Consider the following 25,964-nt stretch of genomic DNA (forward strand, 5'->3'; position numbering starts at 1 on the left):
TCAGGAAAAAATTATTAAAAATTTAACTAGAGGGAAAGATGAAAGATTATTATTACTTTATTAGTAAGTAATATCTACTATATAATAACACGGAAGTACACGACATTTTTTTGTAGACTATATAATAGATATATTTATTTGATTTTTTGGTTATAAACTTGTGACATAGGTGTATCATAAAATAAGGATTAGTCTGATTTTTGGTAAATAAGGATAGTATATATTTAGTTAATTAGAGTAACATATAAGTCAATTATAGGTAACAATTAAAAGATAAGGAAATCTCTCAACCTAATTAAAACAAAAATATATGATTCTTCTTTCACATTTATTTTATTTTATATTTAAATTATTTTAAATTTTTATCTAATATATTTAGTTAATAATATTTATGATTTTTTCTGTATATGATGTAATTTAATTTTTTTTAAACAGACATATATTGCTCAACTGATGAATAAAAAAAATATACAAAATGCCTACATCACCTAAGAAAACTAGGCAAAGATTCAAAGTCATATTAATAAAAAAGAGACCAAAATGATTCTGAAAACGAATGCGCAGAAACCTTGATTTATTAGACATTGAAATTAAAACAAAATATGCATTTTATTATGGTTCTTTATTTTAAAGAATTTCAACTTTTAATAACTTTAAAAATTCAAATGTATAACTTTTTAAAATTTTTAAAGATTATTAATATTTCAATTATTAAAACATTTATCTTTTTATAAAATGTTTAAGATATGAATAATATTTAAACTTTATAAGAAGTTCAAATATTATAAGTATTTCAATTTCTAAAATAATAGAATTTAATCAAACATTTGAAATTTTAATAATATATACGAATTAAATTATCACATGACGGGTTATATGGCAGGACATGTTTGAGTTGATACTAATGGAAAATTAAAATGTCATTAATTTGGTGCTACGCGGGTAAAATATCATCTCATTATTTTGTGAACTTTTTAAAAACTTTAAAGATTATTAATATTTCAATTATTAAAACATTTAATTTTTGTAACTGTTTAAGATATTCATAATATTTAAACTTTATAAGAAGTTCAAATATTATAAGTAATTCAATTTCTAAAAAAAAAAAACTTTCTTAAAATATTTTAAATTTTAAAAATATATTTAGATTTTTATGAATTTTTTTCTACGATGTACAACGAATTAAAATATCATACGACAGGTTATATGACTAGACATGTTTGAGTAGATATTAATAGAAACTTAAAATGCCATTAATTCGGTGCTACATGGATAAAATATCATCTCATGGATAAATTCGGTGATAGGTTAAGTCATATAATTAACAATCAAAATACAATATATAATTTTAAAAACTAAACAAATCAAATAAAATTAACAAACAGAAATTAATATTTTTATCAAATAATTTAAACTGCAGTGTACTACGAATCAAAATCTAGATCTTATAAAATAGATGTTATTTTTATAAGTTATATTCAACATATGGCATAGTGTTTGAACAAAAAAAATAATCATATATAAAATACTTTAAATAAAAATTACAAAATAAATAAAATAAATGTTAATCCGTGGTAGAGCACGAGTCCAATTATAGTATCGTACTACAGCGCAGCAATATGGAGTTACAAATCACAGTAATACTATAATGCAAATTGCAAATGGATTTACCTAAGAATTAACGTCTCTAATTGGCTTACCTAAAGAAAATGTTTTTTTTTTGTGGCAAAATAATTAGAAAGTTCTTTGCCCCGTGAGCTCATCTCTTTTCTTCTTCTCTGACTCGTGTATGCTTTCTGAAAACGAAAAGTTTGAAACTTTCGTTTTGTGTATCGTCGTCGTCACTGATTGTGACACCCCAAAAAACCTTACAAGATAATCCTTCACCTACAACAAAATTCTGGCCATGGAAGCAAACTCACCCCCCCCCCCCCCCCCCGAAGCTTTAAATGCAATTAGCGAAACATCCCATCTCTCCTCCCCTTCTCTCTCTTAAGCAAAATCTCATCTTTCTCTCCCTATATATATAAAGCTTCTCTCCCAACTCTGCTTTCCACCGTTAATCGTTTCTGGGTTCTCTTCGTTTACGCTTAAAGGTTTAGAAAAAGTATGTCTTCGTATAGATTCCAATCTGGGTTTTGTCCTCTTTCGTCAAGCCCTTCTCTTGGGAATTTCGTCGAACGGATTAAAGACGCTTGTCATTTCCTCGTCTCTGCTGTTTTGGGTACCATTATCTCCGCCATCTTGACCTTCTTCTTCGCCTTAGGTTCGTTTCTTCCCCCCCCCCCCCCCCGTTTCTTGTAACTGTTCTTATGATTTTGTCTCTCTGCAGTCAATATTTGTTGTTGTTGCTCTGCTGCAAAATTCTGAGATTGTTTGGTAACATAAATTTGTTGCTTATCTTTGATTGGATTGGTTTGAATCATTGAATTGATATGATTATTAGAAAGTCTTCAGCTTGGAGCTATATAAAGTTGTTTCCTTTTCTCTTGTTCAGTGGGGACATTGCTAGGGGCACTTACAGGGGCTTTGATAGGCCAAGAAACTGAGAGTGGTTTCATTAGAGGAGCAGCAATTGGTGCCATTTCTGGAGCTGTTTTCTCTATTGAGGTCTTTGAATCATCGCTTGATCTCTGGAAATCCGATGAGTCAGCTTTCGGATGTCTTCTCTATTTGGTGAGCAGCAACTCTTTACTCTGTTTTCAAAGTAGCCATCAAGTTTGGATTGAAATTCAAAGTGATTGATTAGTGTTTCTTTTTTGGTGTGTAGATTGATGTCATTGTTAGTCTTCTAAGCGGGAGACTTGTACGAGAGCGCATAGGTCCTGCAATGCTAAGTGCGGTGCAAACTCAAGTATGTTTTTTGCATTCAAAGCTTTCAGAATTTTTTCACCATTTCCATCTTTATTAATCTTTTTGTCCTTGTTTCTTCTGATCAGATGGGAGCTGTGGATACAGCCTTTGATGATCAGATAAGCCTCTTTGATACAGGAGGCTCAAAAGGATTGACAGGAGACCTGGTTGAGAAAATCCCAAAGATGACAATTACTGGCAACAATAACACTGATGCTTCTGAGAACACAGACTCCTGTTCTGTTTGTCTCCAGGTTGGTTCTAGCATCAGTTTGCTTTGTGCTAGCTCTTTATCTCGAATCGCATGTCTAATTGAAAGTTTTTTTGGGGGTTTCTTCTCCTTCTTGATATGTGGTTTTGCAGGATTTCCAGCTTGGTGAAACAGTTCGAAGCTTGCCTCATTGTCATCACATGTTTCACTTACCTTGCATAGACAATTGGCTCCTCAGACACGGTTCTTGCCCGATGTGTAGACGTGACCTTTAATTTCACTCTCTCTCTCCATTGTCCGTCTCTCATAATGCAGTCAAACCGGGCAGTTCAAATATTTCTACAGTTTGTACCTCAAGAGGCGGTTCTGCTTCTTTTCCTCTTCCGTAACTTTCATGTAAATTATAGTTCTTTTTGGCTGTTTACAGTTACCATACCTCTCTTTGTGTTTCAGAGTCTTTGTAGGACTCACTCCCTGGTTCTCTAATGCTATGTTTTAGGCAGCCCATGTACAAAGAAACACAAAAATATAGAGTTTTTGTTTATTTAAATTTTATTTTTCTGGCTAATGTTGTGTTACTCATGTTCTATTGAGCCAGAAACTAGTTGGTCGGCTTTTTCTTGAGCACTTGAAACTAGAGACACTACTCACTCACGGGACCAAATCCATTGAACGATATTTACTAGATTCTTGTCTGGTGGAACCAAACTAAGTACTAACGTATTTAAAGAAATCTTTGATGTAATTTGCTCAACCTAACAATTGTTCTTTTGGTGTGTGAAGTCGTTTTCTAGCACCAGATTGCAATCTTCTATAATAATTTCTGTCCTCTAATTCTCTGGTAGTTCTAGTACCATAAATCCTCTCCCTGAATCAGAGCCTTGTATTGTAGTACTCTTAATTTATATACATGGTATTGTATTTTCCCGTTGTATTGCTATGAAAACCAAGTACAAAAGTTCAAAGAAGTTCCAAAAGATTGATTTAGATTGTAACAAAAAAAAAAAAAAAAAACAAATTTAGCTTTGGTTGCTTTGATAAGGCATCAACTTAAGTGTTTTGTTCTCTGTTTACTTGTTGGGAGTTATGAAATTGAACCGCCTTGCAACACGGTGTTAGGTGTAGAAGGGCGGATCCACATTGAGCATGGGTTATGGACTTGCACAATCGCGCACAATCTCTCCCCCATCGGGTCTGCTCTTCTTCTTTTTACTTTAGGACTCCGAGTTCTCTAATGTTAGGTTTTTTTTTTTTGGCTCAACATCAACTTTCATTCACCAAATCAAAAGCACACTACATTCACCTCTCTAGACTTGGACCAAAACAAATGTATTGGTTGATCAAGTACAACCCTGGAACATTAGGCGGATCCAACGCTATCCAATCAAGAACCATTGCATTTTTTTAACCATAATGAGATAGATAACACTCCACGATTCGGAATGAAATCATCTCTTAAACCACCTAAATTGACATAAATGACATGAAAACAAATACTAACATAGAGGAGGGCTAAACTAATACTGAAATCAGCTCAAAACCCAGCTATGAGATCCTCATGATCGACGTGAAGAACTTGTCTCAATAGCTTCAACACCCAAAGGCGCATTATCAGAAAAGCTTGGTCTCTCCAATTTTCCCTGTTCCGGTCTTAAACCTAAAACGGACAATACATCCGACTGACCCGACCAAGAGTCATGAAACTATAATAACCGGCGAAATATATGGTTCTCCGAACTAACTATACAAAACCAGAATGCTAATCATCAAAATTAGAAATTGGAGCATATATGATGTTCACATATTTTACCCTGTTTTCCCTTAACATATTCACATCTTTTGCATCCTTTGCTATCCTTTTTGACCATTATTGCATAGTTTTAGGATTGTTCTTGCATTAGAGTGTAGTTGCATTGCATTTGCATCTTTTCTTGCATAAACAGGTGATTTTGGAGCCTAAGGAGCATGGAAGCAATGCTGAGGAGAAGTGAAGCAATCATGAGGAGAAAGCAAAGGAGTTAAGGCTGGAGAACCAAGGTCCGGAGTCCCACTCGACTGCCCACTCGACCAGACACTCGACCGTGTGTTGAGAGTGACTCGACCGAGTGGAAGGAGCACAAGAAAACCCAACTCGACCGAGCACCGGGTCGAGTTGGCCGAGCCGCCTGGCTATTTTGTCTTCTTTTTCTATTTAAAGGCCTTGTACCCTGCAGCCACCAGGAGCCCAGCTTTTTAGATAGTCACAAACCTAGTTTTTACCCTTTTGGGAATTATTCCTTTTGCACTTTTATTTTTAGATCTTGTACCTCCTTGAAGGAGAAAAACATAAGATTCTTGGATTTTGTTGGTTCTATAACTTTCAAGATATTAAGAATTCGTGTTTGATTCCTTCTTCAATATTGTAGATCTTTGCTTTATCTTTCTAGTGATGCAAGTTTCGGTATTTTCTGGGTTTATTACTTTGTTGTTCATCATGTGTTCTTGTGAGTAGTTGCTTAGGATCTTGAGGATGGGTTAGGCTGGGTTGTGTTTGAGGTTTGTTTGATTTGGTCAAGCTTAATTGTTGTAGATCTCTTCTAGGCTAGATGTTCTTAATGCTGATCCTATAACCGAGAGGGTAGGATCTGATCTCAAGCATCTTAGCATCACACCAATGTCTAAGGAGCATAGATAAGGCTAGATCTAGAGACTATCATTAGGCTTGCTAAGAGATTAGAAGTCTTGTTTGGTATTTGACATATTGCTTAATGCCTGCTTGTGTAGATTCTTTACTTTGTGAGAACAAGTCTAGAGATGCATGAGTTTGATTGTTTCTTGCCATGAGAGTGGATTAAACATGTCTTAGAAATATATGTCTAGAGATTAGCTCAAGTTGTTTGAGATTTGTTGACCAAGTTAGATGACCTCAATCATTAGTCCAGCCCATGAATCCCTCCTCAAGACCTTCCTTGTTTATTGATTTCCTAGCTTAAATCCTGCTGTTTGATCGTTGTTTGATTTGCTTTTGTATTGCTCTGTTTTCCGGATTTGTCCAGCTCGACCCTGCACTCGATCTACACTCGATCGAGTGCTTGCTCGAGTTCATCCCCAGAATTCTTGTTTATGCTTTGTAGTTGTCCTGTCTTGTTTCCTGTTTCATTTTAGTTGCATTTCTGCTGCATTCACTTAGTGTCTTGTTCATTACTTGTCTTGCATTAGTTCATTACTTGCATTATTATAGTTCTATTTCTGTTCTTGGTTCATCATAGCTTTGATTAGTCTGTTCTCTTTACATTTAGCATCTATCTTAGTAGTTTTTACTTTCTACATTTTACATTTCATCAATAGGATTGTTAGTGACAAACATCCTTTACATTTGGCTTGACTTAGACATTTATGCACATCCTGATTGCTTGCAAACTCTCAGACTGGATTGACACCTCTTATACTACAATTGCATAAGGGGAATTGAAACACCTTTCTTTCACCATTGTTCATCATCATATCATTCATTCACATTCCATTTCACACACTAAGAAAGATACAAGTTTCAAGTTGGCGTCGTTGCCCATTTGAGTGTTTATTTGTGACAATTAGGATCTATATAAGTCTAAGATTAAGTTCCATTGCTCCTTTGATCACTACTGATTCAAATTCTTCAACTGCTTGGTTGTTTTGAGTTTCAGGTACCAACTAGACCTTCATCTCGACCACCACTTGACGGAGTGAGTGCTCGAGTACTTGATCGAGTCAGAAGTCGAATTCAAATAGACTTTTCATCTCAGTCGACTCGACCTTCAACTCGAGCCAGTGCTCGACCGAGTGACAGTTCGAGTCAGTAATCATGTTTCAAAGCAGCATGTTCCATTATGTACCCATGCAACAACAACCAGGACTCCAAGCTCAATGGTGTCACCCTCCAATGTTTCAGACCTCACAAGCCCAAGAACCTGACTTAAGAGCTATGATGCAACAACTTTTACTTGGGCAAGCAACTGGGCAGATTGAGGTAGCAAATCAGTTTTCTAAGCTGAACCAAACGTTGAATTCCTATTCTACTGACCTAAAATCTTAGGTCAAGTACATGGAGAGCTCCATTGCTTCTACTACATCTACTAAGCCATACCAACTTCCTAAACAAGCTATTCAACAAGCAAGGGAGTTTACAGCTAACGCTATTAATCTCTATGAAGAAGCTGTCACTGAGGACAGTGAGGTTCAAGGTGGGGAGGATTCATCACTAATTGAAGCCCAAAGTGAAGGTTTTACTCAGCAGACTGAAGCAGAGAAACCACTCGACCAGGTGCTTGACCACACACACGATCGAGTACATGACCGAGTGACTGATCGAGTTGAAGACACAGAAGCTGTTAAGCCTGCTAGATACATTCCTCCTGCTTACAAACCACCTCTACCATTCCCAGGACGTTTCAAGGCACAAAAGCTGAAGGAACTAAGGGAAATTATTGAGAAAAGAGAAATGATGGCTTTACAACAAGAGGAAGTGATTGAAAAGAAGGAAGCGATGGCTATACAACAAGAGGTTGTCATTGAGAAGAAAGAGGAAGAGAGAGGACCTCCCTGGGAAAAATATGCTCAACATCCTGTCCTCAAGGACATGCTTCTTGAATTATCCAAGCAGAAGGCTCAAGATCAAGACATGAAGGATTTGAAAGAGATTGGGAAAGCTATTATCCCAACAAAGCTTGAAGATCCAGGGACATTTAACCTACCTTGTTCCATCAGCTATATGCACTTCAACAAGTGTCTATGTGACTTGGGAGCTTCAGTGAGCTTAATGCCATATTCAGTTGCTGAGAAGTTGGGGTATGAACATTTTAAGCCCTACAATCTCTATATTGGCCTAGCAGATGGATCAAAGAGGGATGTGCTTGGATTAATTGAAAATTTTCCAGTTAAGATAGGGGAGGCTAGGATTCCAACTGATTTTGTGATCATGAACATGGATCAAGAGCCAGAAGATCCTCTCATCTTGGGGAGACCATTCTTAGCCACAGTTGGGGCTGTAATTGATGTTAAGATGGGAACCATCAAGCTCCACCTTGCTAAAGACTTCACTATGAAGTTTGACATCAAGAATTCAACATATCAACCTACTATTGAAGGTCAGCACTTTGTGGTAGAGAGAAAAGCTAGTTCTGAAGTTTTTGAGGATGGAGAGGACCCTAGGATTAAAGGTTCAGCCCAAGCCAAGACTGTCCAAGAGCTCAAGGAATCAGTTCAAGTGTTAGCTGGTTTAGTGAAGAAACTTCAAGTTCAGCTCAACAAGAGGTCTTTGAAGAAGGCAAGACCAAGACTCAAGTTTAAGAAGAAACAAAGTTCAAGTGTTAAGGAGGTAGTGATCAAGAAACAGCACCAAGGTTATCAAGTAGAACCAGGGGGATTTCAACACCTCCTTGGACTCCAAACCAAGCCTGAAAAGGCATCAAAAGTCAAGCTTAGTGACTTTAAACAAGCTCATTAGAGAGGAAGTCCCTAAGGTATCTCTGTTTATATTGCTTAGGATTTGTTTTGGTATTTTGATTTGTGTTTTGGTGTTTTCATGGTCAGGGAAGCAAGGGAGTTTAATTAGAAGAAGAAAAGGAGATTCGCAGTCCAGCTCGACCCCCCCACTCGACCATGCACTCGACCGAGTGCCAGTCGATTCCCATCGTCGAGTTGCCTCTATCTCCCCCTCAAAGTCACCAACTAGACCTGAACTACACATTTGACAGCATGAATGAGGATGTGGACAGCTTCTTCTCCAATCCTTGAGGTACCACTATCACCTTCACTTGTAAATATCATAGCATTTGATGTTTTGTTTTGTTTTTGGTCTTGAATCCTCTTACAAATTTCTTTCACACAGAGGACTGTGTGATTTAAGTTTGGGGGAGGGTTTGAGATAGCATTTGATGTTGTGTTTTTTTTTCTTATTTCAAATTTTTAGCATTATCATGTTAGTATTTTCATAGCATCTAAGGCATAAAAAACCCCTAAAAATTTGAAAATTTTTGCAAAAATCTTTATATAAAAAGAGTGTTCATGTAGTTTGCATTGCATAATAGCATCTTGTTTAGCATTTTTCATGTAGGACTGTTAATTATTTGCATTAGGGATCTATGATGAGTTTTGCCTTGTTAGCTTGTTTAATTCACTAAACTAGGATCAATGCCCAAGTTAATAGTACTTTGATGCTAGTTGAGTAGTTAGAAGCATAGGATTGAACCAAGCCTTGAATTCCTGCATTGCATTTGGTCTAAATTGAAGCATGTTGTGATTTGATGCCATTTCCTATTTATATGAACCTAATATTGACTTGTAATTATCAGTTTGTGCATTGCTTTAAACTCATAGATACCATATACATATTTGGATCATCTTTCTCCTTTTTACCACTCTTGTTGATCCAAGTAGCTGAATGAATCATTAAAATCAGTTTCCAATACCCTTAACCAACCTTTCTTTCCAGCCATGTTTATTCTTGAGTGTGTAAGGCCTATTTTGGGATTGAGTTTGGTAGAAAGTGTTAGGTTTGAACTGACAAGAATAATGCCTTGTGTAGTTCTAGTTTGCATTTTCCAAACTAGATAGGACTAGGTGATTTCATTGTTGGGTTTGGGATTTGGTTGTTTGAAAAAGAGAAAGAAAAGGTTAGAGTCTTTAGGAGGGGAATGTGTTTAAGTAAAATCAAAGTCTAGTGAAAGAATGGGAAGTATGATATTGTTTAAAGATGGTTTCAGTCAAAAAAAAAAACAAAAAAAAAAAAAAGAAAGAAAGAAAAGGGAACTATAGCAAATAAGTAAGAATCTCCCATTCCACTAGAAAGATCAAATAAGAAACCTCTCATAAGACTTGAAAACAAAAGAGAAAAGGGTATTTGAGAAGAGAAGAAGAGAAAGGGTAGAACTAGGATCATTTGGGCTTAGAATGATAGGATCAAACACTTGGGTTACTTTTGGGTAGACAAGGTTTTGTTCTTGTATGTATCTAAGTGCTCTTACCTTTAGCATTCTTCTAAAGCTCAATCCATTTTTTATGAGAGAACCTTGATATTGATAAGCCCCACTCTAAACAGAGACCATCATTGTCTCTAAACCTTTATTTCCAAGTCAAATGAGTTTAAAACATTACATAAGATTGATCCATGTTCTTGATTAAATGAATGTTAAAGGAAATAGTTGATTTGAATGCATGTGGACATCTAAGGCTCAAATCAGTAAAGGTTGTGATAGGTTTGTCTAAAGTCTTTAAGTATAGCTCATTCAACTTGCATCATAGTAATAGTAACTTGGACATTGATTCTAACTGGTTTATTTGCAAGCTTTAGGAGCTGAGATCCCACTTTCAACCCTCACCTACCTTCTTATGTCTTGTTTATTTGCTTGAGGGCAAGCAAAGACTAAGTTTGGGGGTGTTGATGTTCACATATTTTACCCTGTTTTCCTTTAATATATTCACATCTTTTGCATCCTTTGCTATCCTTTTTGACCATTATTGCATAGTTTTAGGATTGTTCTTGCATTAGAGTGTAGTTGCATTGCATTTGCATCTTTTCTTGCATAAACAGGTGATTTTGGAGCCTAAGGAGCATGGAAGCAATGCTGAGGACAAGTGAAGCAATCATGAGGAGAAAGCAAAGGAGTTAAGGCTGGAGAACCAAGGTCCGGAGTCCCACTCGACTGCCCACTCGACCAGACACTCGACTGTGTGCTGAGAGTGACTCGACCGAGTGGAAGGAGCACAAGAAAACCCAACTCGACCGGTCACTCGACCGAGCACCGGGTCGAGTTGGCCGAGCCGCCTGGCTATTTTGTCTTTTAGCATTTTTAGGGCTTCCTCTACTTTTTCTATTTAAAGGCCTTGTACCCTGCAGCCACCAGGAGCCCAGCTTTTTAGATAGTCAAAAACCTAGTTTTTACCCTTTTGGGAATTATTCCTTTTGCATTTTTATTTTTAGATCTTGTACCTCCTTGAAGGAGAAAAACATAAGATTCTTGGATTTTGTTGGTTCCATAACTTTCAAGATATTAAGAATTCGTGTTTGATTCCTTCTTCAATATTGTAGATCTTTGCTTTATCTTTCTAGTGATGCAAGTTTCGGTATTTTCTGGGTTTATTACTTTGTTGTTCATCATGTGTTCTTGTGAGTAGTTGCTTAGGATCTTGAGGATGGGTTAGGCTGGGTTGTGTTTGAGGTTTGTTTGATTTGGTCAAGCTTGATTGTTGTAGATCTCTTCTAGGCTAGATGTTCTTAATGCTGGTCCTATAACCGAGAGGGTAGGATCTGATCTCAAGCATCTTAGCATCACACCAATGTCTAAGGAGCATAGATAAGGCTAGATCTAGAGACTATCATTAGGCTTGCTAAGAGATTAGAAGTCTTGTTTGGTATTTGACATATTGCTTAATGCCTGCTTGTGTAGATTCTTTACTTTGTGAGAACAAGTCTAGAGATGCATGAGTTTGATTGTTTCTTGCCATGAGAGTGGATTAAACATGTCTTAGAAATATATGTCTAGAGATTAGCTCAAGTTGTTTGAGATTTGTTGACCAAGTTAGGTGACCTCAATCATTAGTCCAGCCCATGAATCCCTCCTCAAGACCTTCCTTGTTTATTGATTTCCTAGCTTAAATCCTGCTGTTTGATCGTTGTTTGATTTGCTTTTGTATTGCTCTATTTTTCTTGCATTGCTCTGTTTTCCGGATTTGTCCAGCTCGACCCTGCACTCGATCTACACTCGATCGAGTGCTTGCTCGAGTTCATCCCCAGAATTCTTGTTTATGCTTTGTAGTTGTCCTGTCTTGTTTCCTGTTTCATTTTAGTTGCATTTCTGCTGCATTCACTTAGTGTCCTGTTCATTACTTGTCTTGCATTAGTTCATTACTTGCATTATCATAGTTCTATTTCTGTTCTTGGTTCATCATAGCTTTGATTAGTCTGTTCTCTTTACATTTAGCATCTATCTTAGTAGTTTTTACTTTCTACATTTTACATTTCATCAATAGGATTGTTAGTGACAAACATCCTTTACATTTGGCTTGACTTAGACATTTATGCACATCCTGATTGCTTGCAAACTCTCAGATTGGATTGACACCTCTTATACTACAATTGCATAAGGGGAATTGAAACACCTTGCTTTCACCATTGTTCATCATCATATCATTCATTCACATTCCATTTCACACACCAAGAAAGATACAAGTTTCAATATATTAGCATATCATCACCTCACAGTGCAAGTTCAAAGTGACGACATCACTTCCGTTCAGTTATGAGACATTCACCACTTGGCCAGACTGAAAAAAAACAAAAACGCCACCACCCTTGCTGCAGGACACCGCCATGGCTGATATGAGAGGTAAGATTTGAAGAAGAACCTAAACCCCACCACTGAAGCTTGTCGAAGAAAGATTCAGCCCTCACTGCTCTCTGAAGCCCCAAAGCACCGGTTTCGCCAGTGACAACCGCCAGCGACATCCAACCGCCACAAACCACCAGTGACAAAACAGAAGACTGATTCGCCACAGATCCACCCGACATGCCCAAGATCCGACGCTGTCTGCCAAGGTCTGCATCAGAGCCTTCACCGACGACCTCCACCCAACGGATCTTCGCTTCAAACACCGAGGAATCGCCGGATCCACCACCTTCGAGAAGCATCCAAACCGACGGCGACACTATAGCAAGAAGCGGGAAACTGAAAAGGAACTACAAGGAGAAGAAAAACTAATCGGGACGGAGCCCTCTCCGGCACCGGAAGGACAACCGGAGAGGCGGATCGAAGCTGGCGGCGGCTCTCTCTCTCGCAGCAATTTTAGGGTTTGTAGTTACGAGAGATGACAAGCTTTAAGATGCGGACAAACCATCTTCTTCTCTAATGTTAGGTTTAAGTCAGCATGTGTACACTACAGAGAAACACGCCAAAAATAAAGTATTTGTTTTATTTAAATTATTTATTCTGGCTAATGTTGTGTGACTTGTGTTCAATTACGCCAGAAACTAGTTGGTCGGCTTTTTCTTGAGTACTTAAAACCACAGACACGAGTGTTTACATATTTAAAGCACAAGTACTTACATATTCAAAGCACACATTAATGTGAACTGAAATCAAACTTTTGTGTGTGTGTGTGTTGACCAGCGCCAAATTGCAAAAATCAATCGTAATTAATATGACTTCTATAAATTTCTGACCTCTCCTCCTTCAGAGACTACAACTACTCCTAGTACTCTTAATTTTTATGACATACTTTATTTTGTTTCCCTGGCTGACTACTTACCTTTATATTTACCTGTAAACCAAGTACAAAGATGTCAAATTTATCTCAAAGTGTTCCAAGTGTGAGTAGTGAATGACCAACAACAAATTTGTTTTCGTAAGCATCAACTAAGTTGCCTTGGTAAGCATCAACTAAGTTGCCTTAGTAGGCATCAACTAAGTTGCTTTGCTAACCATCAACTAAATTGCTTTGCTAAGCATCAACTAAGTTGCTTTGCTAAGCATCAACTTGAGTATTTTGAGCTCTGTTTACATGTTGAAAGTTGTATCATCTTTTATAGCAAGCTTGATCACATCTAATATGTATATTGTTAATTAAAGGATGGGACCATGGGGCTATACTGAACCGAATATATATGAAGAAAATAATAAGAACATATCAAAATTTAGAGAAAAAATGAGAGAAAAATCCACCTTCACAAATTTATTGTTTTTTTTTTTGGGATATTAGCAAAACTAACAAAAAAAAACATAAATCAAGTGAGTGATCTCTTCAACCATCTAACCCTTATATGCTAATTAACTATAATATCCCATTTTTAAAATTCAAATCATATTGAAGTATTAAACACAGAAAAAAAAATATGTTTGACCAAAAAAAAAACAATTATTTGGATGAGACTAATTCAACATTTAAAATCACTTAAGATAATATTAATTTGGCCATGTTATCACTATTCTCTCCTTTAACTCTCTGGCCGCGGACATAGGCCTGCGATTTCGGTTTATTTGGATATTTTGGTTCGGTTTATTCGGTTTTTCGGTTATTTTAAAAATTGAAAGCTGTTCCGAATAAAACCGACTAAGATTTTGGTTCGGTTCAGTTTGAAAACGGTTATTTCGGTTTTTGCCATTTGGTTTACTAGTTTAGGGCTAAAGATGTTTTTGATTGTTGGGCTTGCAAAATAATGACCCATTAACACTACAAAAAAAAAAAAAAAAAAAAAAAATCTTGAGAGAAGGAGAACCCCACGACCACTAATGGAGCTGTGGAGGCAACGACGACGAGATCTCGAAGCCGAAGCTTGTGGTATAGAAGTCAAAGAATAAGGACGAGGAGAAGAAGAAGAAGAAGATGATGATGATGATGAATCGAGAAAAGGAAGAAGATGATGAATCGAGAAGAAGAATAGTCAACACAAGAAAAGAGATGATGATAACATATGGAAGAAGAATCATAACCGAGGAAGATGATGGTGAATCAAAGAAGAAGAGGAGGATGAGAATCAAAGATAATAAAGATGGTGAATTGAAGAAGAAATGAAGAAAAATCAAAGAGTAACTAATGAAGAAGAGGCAATGGCGGCTACTTGAAAAATTTTGATTAGGGTTTTCGTTACCGGTTAACCGAAACTGAAAATCTCAGTTAACTGAATCTAATTAAAATTTTTCTGATCAGTTTACTTAATTAATAGAAACCGAACCGATTTGCCCAAATCTTAGTTCGGTTTGGTTCGGACAAATCGGTTCCGTTCAAATTCGCATGCCTACGCGGACGTATCCTTCACTTCGAGTTCTATCCCTTTTGGTCATCTCATCTTGAGCTATATATGGCTATTCACTTCGTTTCCAGATTTAATTGGCTGTATTCTTTATTATGATTTTGGTTATCTAGCAAATTGACCCTTTTTTATTTTCCTTTGTAACGTTCCTTTTTCTAAATGAGTCTTTATCATTATAACATTCAATAGTTTATTACTGACCAATTGATTTGATGAGTGTAATGGATGTAGACTGTAGTAGTAGTCTATTTGTACCACGTAAAATAAATTACTTGAAAATAGTAAATGTCTATGGATTTTAGCTATACAACTAACTAATGCTAATTAATGGCTTGTAATTCTGCTTTATTCTTTCTTTCTTTTTTCCGTCTTTTAGTCTGCTAGTGATGATTTTCAACTACTAAAAGATTCTTTCATAGATAAATTACATAAAAGCTCGGAGAAAAGACAAAATATAAACAAAATATAAAGACAAGCAAAAAGTGAAAGTGTTTTAGATTTTTAGAGTTTCAAGATTCCGAGAGCAATAGACGAGTTAATAATATCTTAGATCATTTTGAGCATATGTTTTCTTGACTTTTTATCAATCATAGCTCTTTGCATCTCCAAGTGTAGAGCAATCTGCATCTGCTCCATTTCCCTTTGAGCCTTCAACATCGCAGCTAGCTCTGAATTGGCCGAGCTCCTTCCTCCGTTCACCCCATTTCCATTACTTCCTCCTTCTCCTCCTCTTCCTCTTCCTCCTTTTTTTGGCTTTTCCTCTTCTTCAGCGACGCATGCATGTAAATGAGCACCGTAGTCACACTTCTGGCAATAGTACAACCACAGATTATCCGGCATAGTTTCCTGGCAAACATCACACGTAAATATATGACCCTTTGGGCAAGGAGCACTGTAGAGTAAAACAAGCGTGTGCGCGTGCTCGTCATGCTTCATGGTCTCTGGCATAGATACACATCCAACATGAACATCGTAGTGGCATATAGAGCAGTTGTACGTGAACCCGGATCCATACTCACCGCATGCGTCACACGTGTAGGTGGATTGATTATTCTGTGGGGAATAGAGTAGGGTCAAAGGGTGATCAGCGTGAGACTTGTGACGAATCTCTCGTGGAAGCTCGAAACATGTCTTGTGCAAGAAGTAATCACACTCTGACTTTGTGCACTTGAAAGATGCACCGATCAGGTCTAGGTCGCAACCAGAGCAAATGATCTCGTCCTCAACTTGGGCTTTGTGACTGCGCAGTGGATGGTTGTGGCTCGGGTGTCTCACTGAAGGGCGGGTAGCTGGTTTCCCTGAAGCCATTAGAGGTAATAATATTCTTGATTTGTGGATGAGCTGTCTTCAGATTTTTTATTTGTTTCTATAAGCAAAAGGGTTTCAAATTATTTATAGTGAAAATAAAAGAAGACTTTTAGTTCATCATTCACAGAAATAAAAATGAGCAAGTATAAGAGATTAAGAGTTTACTTTTTTTTTTTTTTAATGTTTAAGATTTGACTAACCAAGTTGTAGCTTGTCTTTAACTATATTGGAACAATAATGTCGCTCCCATATGGACATGGTTCACATTGGGATTCAAAAATTCAAACTTAAGAAGTGGATAATTGCAAAATAACTATTCAAAGTATCAAATTATCATTTATCGTCTTGGGCTAAAAATTCAATAACGTTGACATAGTGAATGATGCGAAAGTCAAAAATATCACGCTAGCTGGGTCTCTAATGCATATCGTCTACATGTGTATATATTCAAGGATAACATCGAGAGACCAAATTTTATTGAATATTATTTTTTTAAATTATAAAACATAATGTATTTATAATCATCTTTTAATATATGTAAAAAGAAAATTGGAATACTAGAAACATAAATAATACATTTTTGATACTACATAATCCAGTGAATTCAGAAGATTTGAAAAAACTAACCTTGTTAACCAATTACGTCTCTCTTTTTAGGCCAGATCACTTGATCGGAGATATAACATCTATATAGTTTACCTCCAAATTTCTTAACTAAAGCAAAGTGCGGCGTATTTTAAAAAAAATAGATCTCAATTTACTGAATGCGTAAATCGATCGACAAAATGTCTATATTAGTCATATACAGTGCAAACATGATTTCTAGCATAATTATGAGATCATATCACATTCATCAAATTTTAAATAGATTCGTGAAGCTTTTTAATGTCATTAGTAAAATGAAATCATAATATTCTCTTGTAACACTTGAAAGTTCTTTTAAAAAAACACTTTGAAAGTTTGAATTATTCTGATATTCTTTCCCATGAGGCATGAGGGTGAGGTATACTTCATAAAAAAACTTATGTCGATTCTGTCGGTACTTACACCCAAGGTTGAATATAAAGCAATTTACTAAGATTTTGTCGTGAGGATGTGCCTTCGAGCAATCCTTTAGTGAATTTTTATTAGGATTGCCTCTAGTAGACTCCTAGCAGTTCTGCAAGACGAGTTACTCCTCCGTTTATTTTTCCTGTCCGCAAGGAATTTTCGTCGCACGCATCATGTTGTAATAACGTAATCAGTCAACCTCCGCAGGGAATTATGAACACAATAATTCTTAGATATGATATGCTCACAAAGTTCTACAACTCAACTTTCAAGAGTTGTAACACGATGCTCGTCTAGATAAGTTCAGGAACTTCATTCGACACACTTTTGATGGATAAATTAGATACAGATTCAGTGACAAGTTTGTTATTCCAACAATATGCATAACAGGAAATTTAGAACAAAGAACGATAAATAGATTACCCCAAATCTCACACACTAGTTTATCAACACATTTACCCTCTCAAAAAAATCTAGATCTCAACGAATTAATTATCTAGACATGATCAAACAAATCATGCACATAGATATAGAAGAGTGCCTAACGGATATAAAAGAGATTAGAGTTTTAGAGATCTTCTCTATGATAGAAAGTCAATAGATCTTCTCTTCTGCACTAAAAGTTTCATTTTTCGTTAAAAAGGTTCAATCAATATGTAGTTGTCGTTTTGATATAAACTTCACGTAAGATTGTAGATAGTTTACTTATATAGTTATTTCATAGTTTCATTTGATGTCATCATTATTTTCATAATATCCTTAAACGTCTCTGTGGAAGGGGATGGACGTTTACAAGCCCTCACTGCTCACGCACGACCTCTTTCTCTGCAAGTAGGTCACATATAGCCTCAGCCCTTGTAGCGGAAGCACTTGCTCTTTGCAGTGCACTTAAAATGGCAGCCAATCATCCGGACATTGCCTCTCTAACGGTGCTCTCGGACTCTCAATCCCTGGTGGCACTCATCATCGCAAAGGAAGATACTACAGAGCTGAAGGGAATCCTCCATGATATTTCTTTGTTTATGTAGCTCCTTTGTTGCTATCTCTATTGCTTTTATCCCACGCTCGGCCAATGTCTTATGTAAAACTAGAGATTGCTAGATATTCAGAATGTTTGTGTTATTGATCTCCAACCCTTACATCACGTATATATACAAGAGAGAAACAGAATATATTAAGCTTGGGGAGCAAGATGTATAACTTTCTAAATTCTAGGTGGAGAATATTCACAATACAATATAATAGCAACTATATCTTCCATATCTTCCAATACTCCCCCTCAAGTTGGAGCATGGAGATCACAAATGCCCAACTTGGATGATAGTTTTTCAAATGGAACACGTCCCAACGCCTTGGTAAAAATGTCCGCAATCTGATCACGGGTACCAATATGAACCATTGTGAGAGTCCCATCTTGTACCACATCTCTAACAGCATGACAATCAGATTCAATATGTTTAGTGCGCTCAAGAAACACTGGATTAGACGATATATGAATAGCAGCTTCACTATCACAAAACAAATGAATTGGCTTTGTTGGAGAACAGCCCAAATCAACAAACAATTTCTGAAGCCATAACACCTCTGTCAATGCATTTCTCATGGAGCGATACTCAGCTTCAGAAGATGAGTGGGACACCTTATCTTGCTTCTTAGTCTTCCAAGATATAAGAGATCCACCGAGAAACATAACATAACCACTCAACGAGCGACGTGTAAGTGGACACGAGTTGTAGTTCGAGTCCCAATACGCGGTTAGAGTCAAGTCAGAATTTGAGCTTAAGAAAATGCCTTGACGCGGAGTACCCTTTAAGTATCTTACAACACGCAATGCAGCTTCCATATGATCAATTCTTGGCGTTTTCATGAACTGGGACAGGTGCTGAACTGAATATGACAATTCCGGACGTGTTATAAGAAGATAAATCAGACGACCTACCAAATGCCTATACACTTCCGGATTGGGAAGAAAATCACTTTTGCTCAAACCCAACTTGAGATTTTGTTCCATCGCTATGGGAGAGGGTTCACACCAATGTTTTGAAAACCGGACCGGTAACTGAACCGGGAAAGCTTCTGGGTCATGAGTCAATATGGTTCGACCGGGGTCAACCGGGTTTAATTGATTTTGATGATATTTTTATCAATAATATGTTTTTGTTGTAAAACATTTGGAGTGGACTTCCATAACCGTTCCATACATGTCCAAGACCATAAAGGCCCATCAGCCATATTGTCTTTAGTCTAAGTCGGTTTATGTTTAAGCCTTTGCTTTACTATATATATGTAACCTCTAAACGATTGAATCAATAATAAGAGAGAGAATACAACCCTTGTTTCTCTAACTTTCACAACACGTTATCAGCACGACTTGTTCTAAAAGTCCAACAGAGAAAAACCCTAAAAACCCTAAACCGCCGCCGCTCATAAACCCCTAGTTCGTCCAAGTTCCAAACCGGATCTAGTTCGTGATTCAAGCCCGGCGATCGGTACCTGTTCGTGATCAATCCCTGTTCGTGGCTAGTTCCTGTTCGAAGATCAGTTCGTGTTCGTGAGCAAGCTGTGTTCGTGATCGGTTCGTGTGTTCATCTAGTTCGAGTTCGAGGTTCGTGAATCAACTCAAGGTACATCCAAGGTCTTTAGCTCCCGGATCAATTCCAGTCAACCTCCAAACGGTGGAATGTAAATAAATTCGAACCCATCAGGACGGACACATATATCGAACTTGAAACTTAAATCTACTTGAACCCTTAAATCTACAAGTAAACAATCAACAAACAAGTTCATATGCTTTGAAACCCTATAACCCTAAAAATTTAAAATCGATTGCTGTGAGGTTTAGGGCTGCTTAGATTATTTGCAATTGAACTGAATATACTACGATTAAAATCTGGTTATGTTGATTGTTTGTTTGAGATTTGGTTGCATGAATCCTTAGAACTAAAACCTAAAATTCATAGAGAAAAATATTAATCTGGTTGTTCTAGGTTGTTTAAAAAAAATCCGAATTGCTTGATTGCATTATGTCTTGCATGCATCCTTGAAATTAAAATCGAAACTTACATAGGGAGAATATTGAATCGATTGTTGTTAAATTATTTCTGTAAAATTCGATTGCATAAACCCTAAAATCCTAACTAGAATCGGATCATTAGAGAAAAGAGAAATTTGTCTTAATCCTAATTAGAAAAGGAAAAGTTAAATAAAAGGAAATTATATCTAGTAAAAGGGAAATTTTCTAAAACATTAAAAGTTATGTGTTCATACTAGAATATAATCTATCTAGGATTGTTGTTTGCATGCATATTAAAACCACGAAAACTGAGTGTAATAGCATGACATGGTTCGGTCTCAAATACCGCATGACCCTAAGTGATTGGCATGGTTCGGTCTCAAATACCGCATGGCCTAAATTTTTGTTGCATGATTCGGTCTCAAATACTGCATGACATAACTTGGTGCTTGTTTTTCTATTTTATAGATGGCAAAGCTCAACAACCTCTCCTATGCTGCTCTTAATGTTTCTGGAGATAATTACTTGCAATGGGCATTGGACACTAAGATCAACCTGAAATCAAAGGATCTTTGCGAATGCATTGAGGATGATAATAATTGTTCTGAAAAGAACAAGTACAAGGCGATTATGCATATACGCCAGCATCTTGCTGAGAGTCTCAAGAACCAGTACCTCACTATTGAAGATCCTCTTGACCTTTGGACAGAGTTGAAAAACAGATATGGACACCAAAAGACGGTGCTCCTACCAAATGCTCAATTTGATTGGAAAAACCTATGGATCCAGGATTTTAAATCCATGGAAGAGTATAACTCAGAGCTATTTAAGATAGTCTCAATTTTAAGGTTATGTGGTACTGAGGTTACTGAGAAGGACTTGCTAGAGAAGACATTCTCTACCTTTCACTCCAATAACATACTGCTTCAACAATAGTATCGTGAAAAGGGGTTTAAGACATTTGCAAGCCTCATCTCTTGTTTGCTGCTTGCTGAGCAGAACAATGAGCTATTGATGATGAATAGTTCATTGAGACCTCCTGGTGCAGCTCCATTACCAGAAGCCCACAAGGTTGACATGACAAAGAAAAACCCTAAAGAGCCTAAAGAGCCAAAAGAGACTAAAGAGTATAACTATGTCCATAGGGGCAAGTATGGCCTTGGCCGTGGAGGAAGTGGACGTGGTGGTCCTGGTCGTGGGAACTACCAAGGACACAATTTTGGTGGTCAACGTCGTGGAAACCGATCAGGCTTCGGCCGTGGTCGGGGTAGAGGCCGCGGGGGGTTTAAACTGCAACATAAGACCAAGTTCACTTGTTATAGATGTGGTATGGAGAACCATTGGGTAAAGACATGCAGAACTCCTAAGCACCTTGTTGATCTCTATCAAGAGAGTTTGAAAAAAGATCCAGAAGCTAACCTGGTTCATCTCGATGGTGAAGGTGATTTAGACCATGAGAAGGATGCCCTATTGGATTATGAAACTTCTGATTGTTTGAGAGAGAATGATTAAAACTCAAATGTTGTCTTGAATTAATTTTATATTTTATGCATTGCATTCGATTGGATTATTGTTTGGATTATTATTTTTAGTTTAAATTCAATTATTTTATTTTCCTTCATTATATATTTGCTTGTTTTATTACTTTAAAGTTTTAAACATAAATTATTGTCTATATTAGAAATGGCTGAGGACAAGAATATACATGTGGTTGATAGTGGATCAAGCCACACAATTTTGAAGGACAAGAGATATTTTGTTAATCTCATAATGAAAAATGCCAATATTATTACAATTGCAGGTATAGCAAGCCTTATTGAAGGCTACGGCCAGACTCACATTTTATTACCTAATGGCACACATATTGAAATAAGTGATGCTTTATATTCACCCAGCTCAAAGAGAAGTTTATTGAGCTTTAAGGACATTCGTTTGAATGGTTTCCATGTTGAAAATAAGGGTGAAGGAAACAAAGAGTTCCTATACATTACCGAAATTACCCAAGGACATAAGAAGGTCCTAGAGACTACACCTGCACTAGCCACCGGTCTTTACCATGCTAAGATATATATGATAGAAGCTAATTTGGCAATGAATAAGATGTTCAATGAACAATTCACTTTATGGCATAACCGGCTTGGCCATCCGGGTTCTAACATGATGCGTAAGCTAATAATGAATTCAAATGGGCACACTCTTAAAGAGAGAAAAGTTATCCCTAAACATCTCACATGTATAGCATGTGCACAAGGGAAACATATTATAAGGCCATCACCAGTCAAAGTAACTAAGGAGACTTTGAATTTTCTGGAAAGGATACAAGGAGACATATGTGGACCAATATACCCACCTTGTGGAACGTTTAGATATTTCATGGTTCTTATTGATGCATCGACCAGATGGTCGCATGTTTGTTTATTGTCAACTAGAAACCTTGCGTTTGCTAGATTGCTGGCCCAGATCATACGATTGCGAGCCCACTTTCCAGATTTTCCACTTAAGACTATACGTCTAGACAATGCTGGTGAATTTACATCCCAAACGTTTAATGAATATTGTATGTCCATGGGGGTGAGTGTGGAACGTCCTGTGGCACATGTACATACATAAAATGGATTAGCTGAATCTTTTATTAAACGTATTCAATTGATTGCTCGGCCATTACTTATGAGGTTGAAGCTTCCTGTGTCGGCTTGGGGACACGCAGTATTACATGCAGATGAGCTTATACGCATCAGGCCATCTAGTGAACATAAATATTCACCATCCCAATTATTAACGGGTCATGAGCCAGACATATCCTATCTAAAAACATTCGGGTGTGCCGTTTATGTACCGATTGATCCACCACAGAGAACTAAGATGGGACCTCAAAGGAGGATGGGAATATATGTTGGATATGATTCTCCCACCATTATTAAGTATCTTGAGCCAATTACGGGTGATTTATTTAAGGCCAGATACGCGGATTGTCAGTTTGCTGAATCCGAATTTCCTATGTTGGGTGGAGAGAATAACAAGCTGGTCAAGGAATTATCATGGAATCAAACATCCTTAAATTGGCAAGATCCTCGGACTCTAGCATGTGAGGCAGAGGTCCAAAAGATTATACATTTGCAAAAGCTAGCTATTCAATTGCCAAATTCCTTTGTTGACCCAAAGAGAATAACAAAATCGTACATACCAGCTTGTAATGCACCAGTACGTATTGATGTTCACAAGGAACACAATAATCAAGTTGCTACAGAGTCTAAGGCCCGTTTGAAACGTGGTAGACCATTAGATTCCAAAGATAATAACCCTCGAAAATCTAAGAAATGTGCAAAACAAACCAAGGTTAAGGAAATTATAGACATGGCCGCGGCAAATCCTAAGGTACCAAATGAGGTTTGGGACGCTGAACCGCAAGGACCTGAAGGTATTGATAATAATGAGATCTCAATCAATTATATCATGTCTGGAATACAATGGAACCGTAAAGATTTCGACATCGATGAAGTATTTGCTTATAAGGTAGCACTTGAAATAAATGAGGATCATGAACCCACGTCCATATTAGAGTGCACTCAAAGTAAAGAATGGATAAAATGGAAAGAAGCCATTGACGTGGAGTTAAGTTCATTAAAGAAAAGGAATGTGTTTGGTCCAATCTTAAGGACACCATTTGATATAAAGCCAGTTGGACATAAATGGGTCTTTGTAAGAAAGAGAAATGAGAATAATGAAATCGTGAGATATAAGGCACCACTTGTAGTACAAGGATTCTCTCAAAGACCAGGAATAGATTATGAGGAGACATACTCCCCTGTGATGGATGCAACGACTTTTAGATATTTACTAAGTCTGGCTATAAGAGAAAAATTAGATTTGCGGTTAATGGATGTTGTAACCGCATATTTATATGGTCCACTGGATAATAAAATTTATATGAGATTACCAGAGGGTATTGAGCTCAATGATAAGAGTGGTTCTCGAGAACAATAATGCATAAGGCTAAAGAAATCCCTATGGACTGAAACAAAGTGGGCGAATGTGGTACAATAGACTAAGTGAGTACCTAGCCAAAGAGGGCTATAAGAATGATCCCATCAGTCCATGTATTTTTATAAATAAGTTTGCAAACAAAGGGTTTGTAATCATAGCAGTGCATGTGGATGATTTAAACATCCTTGGGACCTCTGGTGAAATTGCCCAAATAGTAGAATATCTTAAGAAAGAATTTGAAATGAAAGACCTAGGTAAGACTAAGTTCTATTTGGGATTGCAGCTTGAGTGCATAAATGATGGAATCCTTGTGCATCAAATGGCATATACAGAAAAAGTACTCAAGAGATTTAATATGGACCAAGCTCACCCATTGACCAGCCCAGTGGTTGTGAGGAGCCTTGATTTGGATAAAGATCCATTTGGTCCAAAGAAGGCCGATGAAGAAGTTCTCGGTCCTGAAGTGCCATACCTCAGTGCTATAGGAGCGTTAATGTTCTTGGCTAGCCACACTAGACCGGACATATGTTTTGCCGTGAACCTGCTAGCTAGATTTAGCTCTTGTCCGACCCAAAGGCACTGGAACGGTATCAAACATGTGTTGCGTTACCAACAAGGACCGCTTGATTTGGGTTTATATTATACTAACTATAACAAAGAAGGTTTAGTTGGTTTTGCTGATGCAGGTTATTTATTGGACCCACATAATGCAAGGTCTCAAACCGGCTACGTATTTACGCACGGTGGTACAACAATTTCATGGCGTTCGATGAAACAGACCATTACGGCCACATCTTCTAATCATGCCGAAATCTTAGCTATGCATGAAGCCAGCCGAGAGTGTGTGTGGTTGAGGTCGATGACTCAACACATCCGATCAGATTGTGGAATGGCCGACGACAAAGAAGCAACTGTTATATATGAGGACAATACGGCCTGCATCGCACAGCTCAAGGAAGGGTACATTAAGGGAGATCGGACGAAGCACATTTTACCCAAGTTCTTCTTCATACATGAACTACAAAAGGCCAGAGAAGTTCAAGTGGTGCAAGTTCCATCCAGCGACAATTCAGCCGATCTCTTCACCAAATCACTACCGACATCAACATTCAAGAAGCTCACACACCAGATTGGGATGCGGAGACTTAAGGAATTTTAGTGATGCTTAGAACAGGGGGAGCAATGCGTGCTGTACTCTTTTTCCTTCACCATGGTTTTATCCCACTGGGTTTTCCTGGTAAGGTTTTAATGAGGCAGCACCCCCAAGCGTATTGCACTGATCCCTTAGCATCGGTACAGTTATGTCATCTAAGGGGGAGTGTTGTAAAACACTTGGAGTGGACTTCCATAACCGTTCCATACATGTCCAAGACCATAAAGGCACATCGGCCATATTGTCTTTAGTCTAAGTCGGTTTATGTTTAAGCCTTTGCTTTACTATATATATGTAACCTCTAAACGATTGAATCAATAATAAGAGAGAGAATACAACCCTTGTTTCTCTAACTTTCACAACAGTTTTCTATTTTTTCCAATGATTACAACTATGATATAATTGGTTACACCAAATAAAATACTTCAATAATCATAATGTTTTTTTTTTAAAATACTCCCTCTGTTTCAAAATATAAGATGTTTTGAGTAAAGCACGCAGATTAAGAAATGTCCACTTTAAAAAAGTTTAACCAATCACAAACAAGACTGCACAATATAAATTATTAAACTAATCTAAAAGTTACCTAGAAACTTGAAAACATCTTATATTATGAAACAAAAAAACT

At 37.1% G+C, this 25,964-nt stretch overlaps 2 protein-coding genes and 1 pseudogene across 3 annotated transcripts; 2 read left to right on the top strand and 1 right to left on the bottom strand.

Annotated features, from left to right (window-relative positions):
- The first annotated feature begins 1,652 nt into the window (after nt 1-1,652).
- On the top strand, nt 1,653-3,632 carry LOC104767076 (NEP1-interacting protein 2). The gene is made up of 5 exons (XM_010491101.2): nt 1,653-2,266; nt 2,498-2,676; nt 2,771-2,854; nt 2,940-3,107; nt 3,217-3,632. Exons 1-5 carry the CDS (start codon nt 2,110-2,112, stop codon nt 3,337-3,339), a joined length of 711 nt encoding a protein of 236 aa, XP_010489403.1. The 5' UTR covers nt 1,653-2,109; the 3' UTR covers nt 3,340-3,632.
- A 317-nt stretch (nt 3,633-3,949) lies between these two features.
- LOC147920916 (uncharacterized) lies at nt 3,950-9,828 on the top strand. The gene is made up of 2 exons (XM_087500443.1): nt 3,950-4,256; nt 6,730-9,828. The coding sequence occupies exon 2, from the start codon at nt 7,128-7,130 to the stop codon at nt 8,526-8,528; it is 1,401 nt and encodes a 466-aa protein (XP_087356569.1). The 5' UTR covers nt 3,950-4,256; nt 6,730-7,127; the 3' UTR covers nt 8,529-9,828.
- A 5,387-nt stretch (nt 9,829-15,215) lies between these two features.
- LOC104767077 (protein VACUOLELESS GAMETOPHYTES pseudogene) lies at nt 15,216-16,284 on the bottom strand (annotated as a pseudogene). Its single transcript, XR_015590736.1, has one exon. The product of XR_015590736.1 is annotated as a protein VACUOLELESS GAMETOPHYTES pseudogene (transcript).
- Nucleotides 16,285-25,964: the final 9,680 nt, after the last annotated feature.

This window comes from Camelina sativa, chromosome 19 (genome assembly GCF_030686135.1).
Source record: "Camelina sativa cultivar CO46 ecotype springtype chromosome 19, ASM3068613v1".
In the NCBI taxonomy this organism is placed as follows: domain Eukaryota; kingdom Viridiplantae; phylum Streptophyta; class Magnoliopsida; order Brassicales; family Brassicaceae; genus Camelina; species Camelina sativa.

Coding starts and splice junctions, on each gene's coding strand:
- LOC104767076 (XM_010491101.2), top strand. CDS start 2,110: ATGTCTTCGTATAGATTCCAATCTGGGTTTTGTCCTCTTTCGTCAAGC. Junction 2,267..2,497: donor GACCTTCTTCTTCGCCTTAG/GTTCGTTTCTTC, acceptor TCTCTTGTTCAG/TGGGGACATTGCTAGGGGCA. Junction 2,855..2,939: donor TAAGTGCGGTGCAAACTCAA/GTATGTTTTTTG, acceptor TCTTCTGATCAG/ATGGGAGCTGTGGATACAGC.
- LOC147920916 (XM_087500443.1), top strand. CDS start 7,128: ATGGAGAGCTCCATTGCTTCTACTACATCTACTAAGCCATACCAACTT.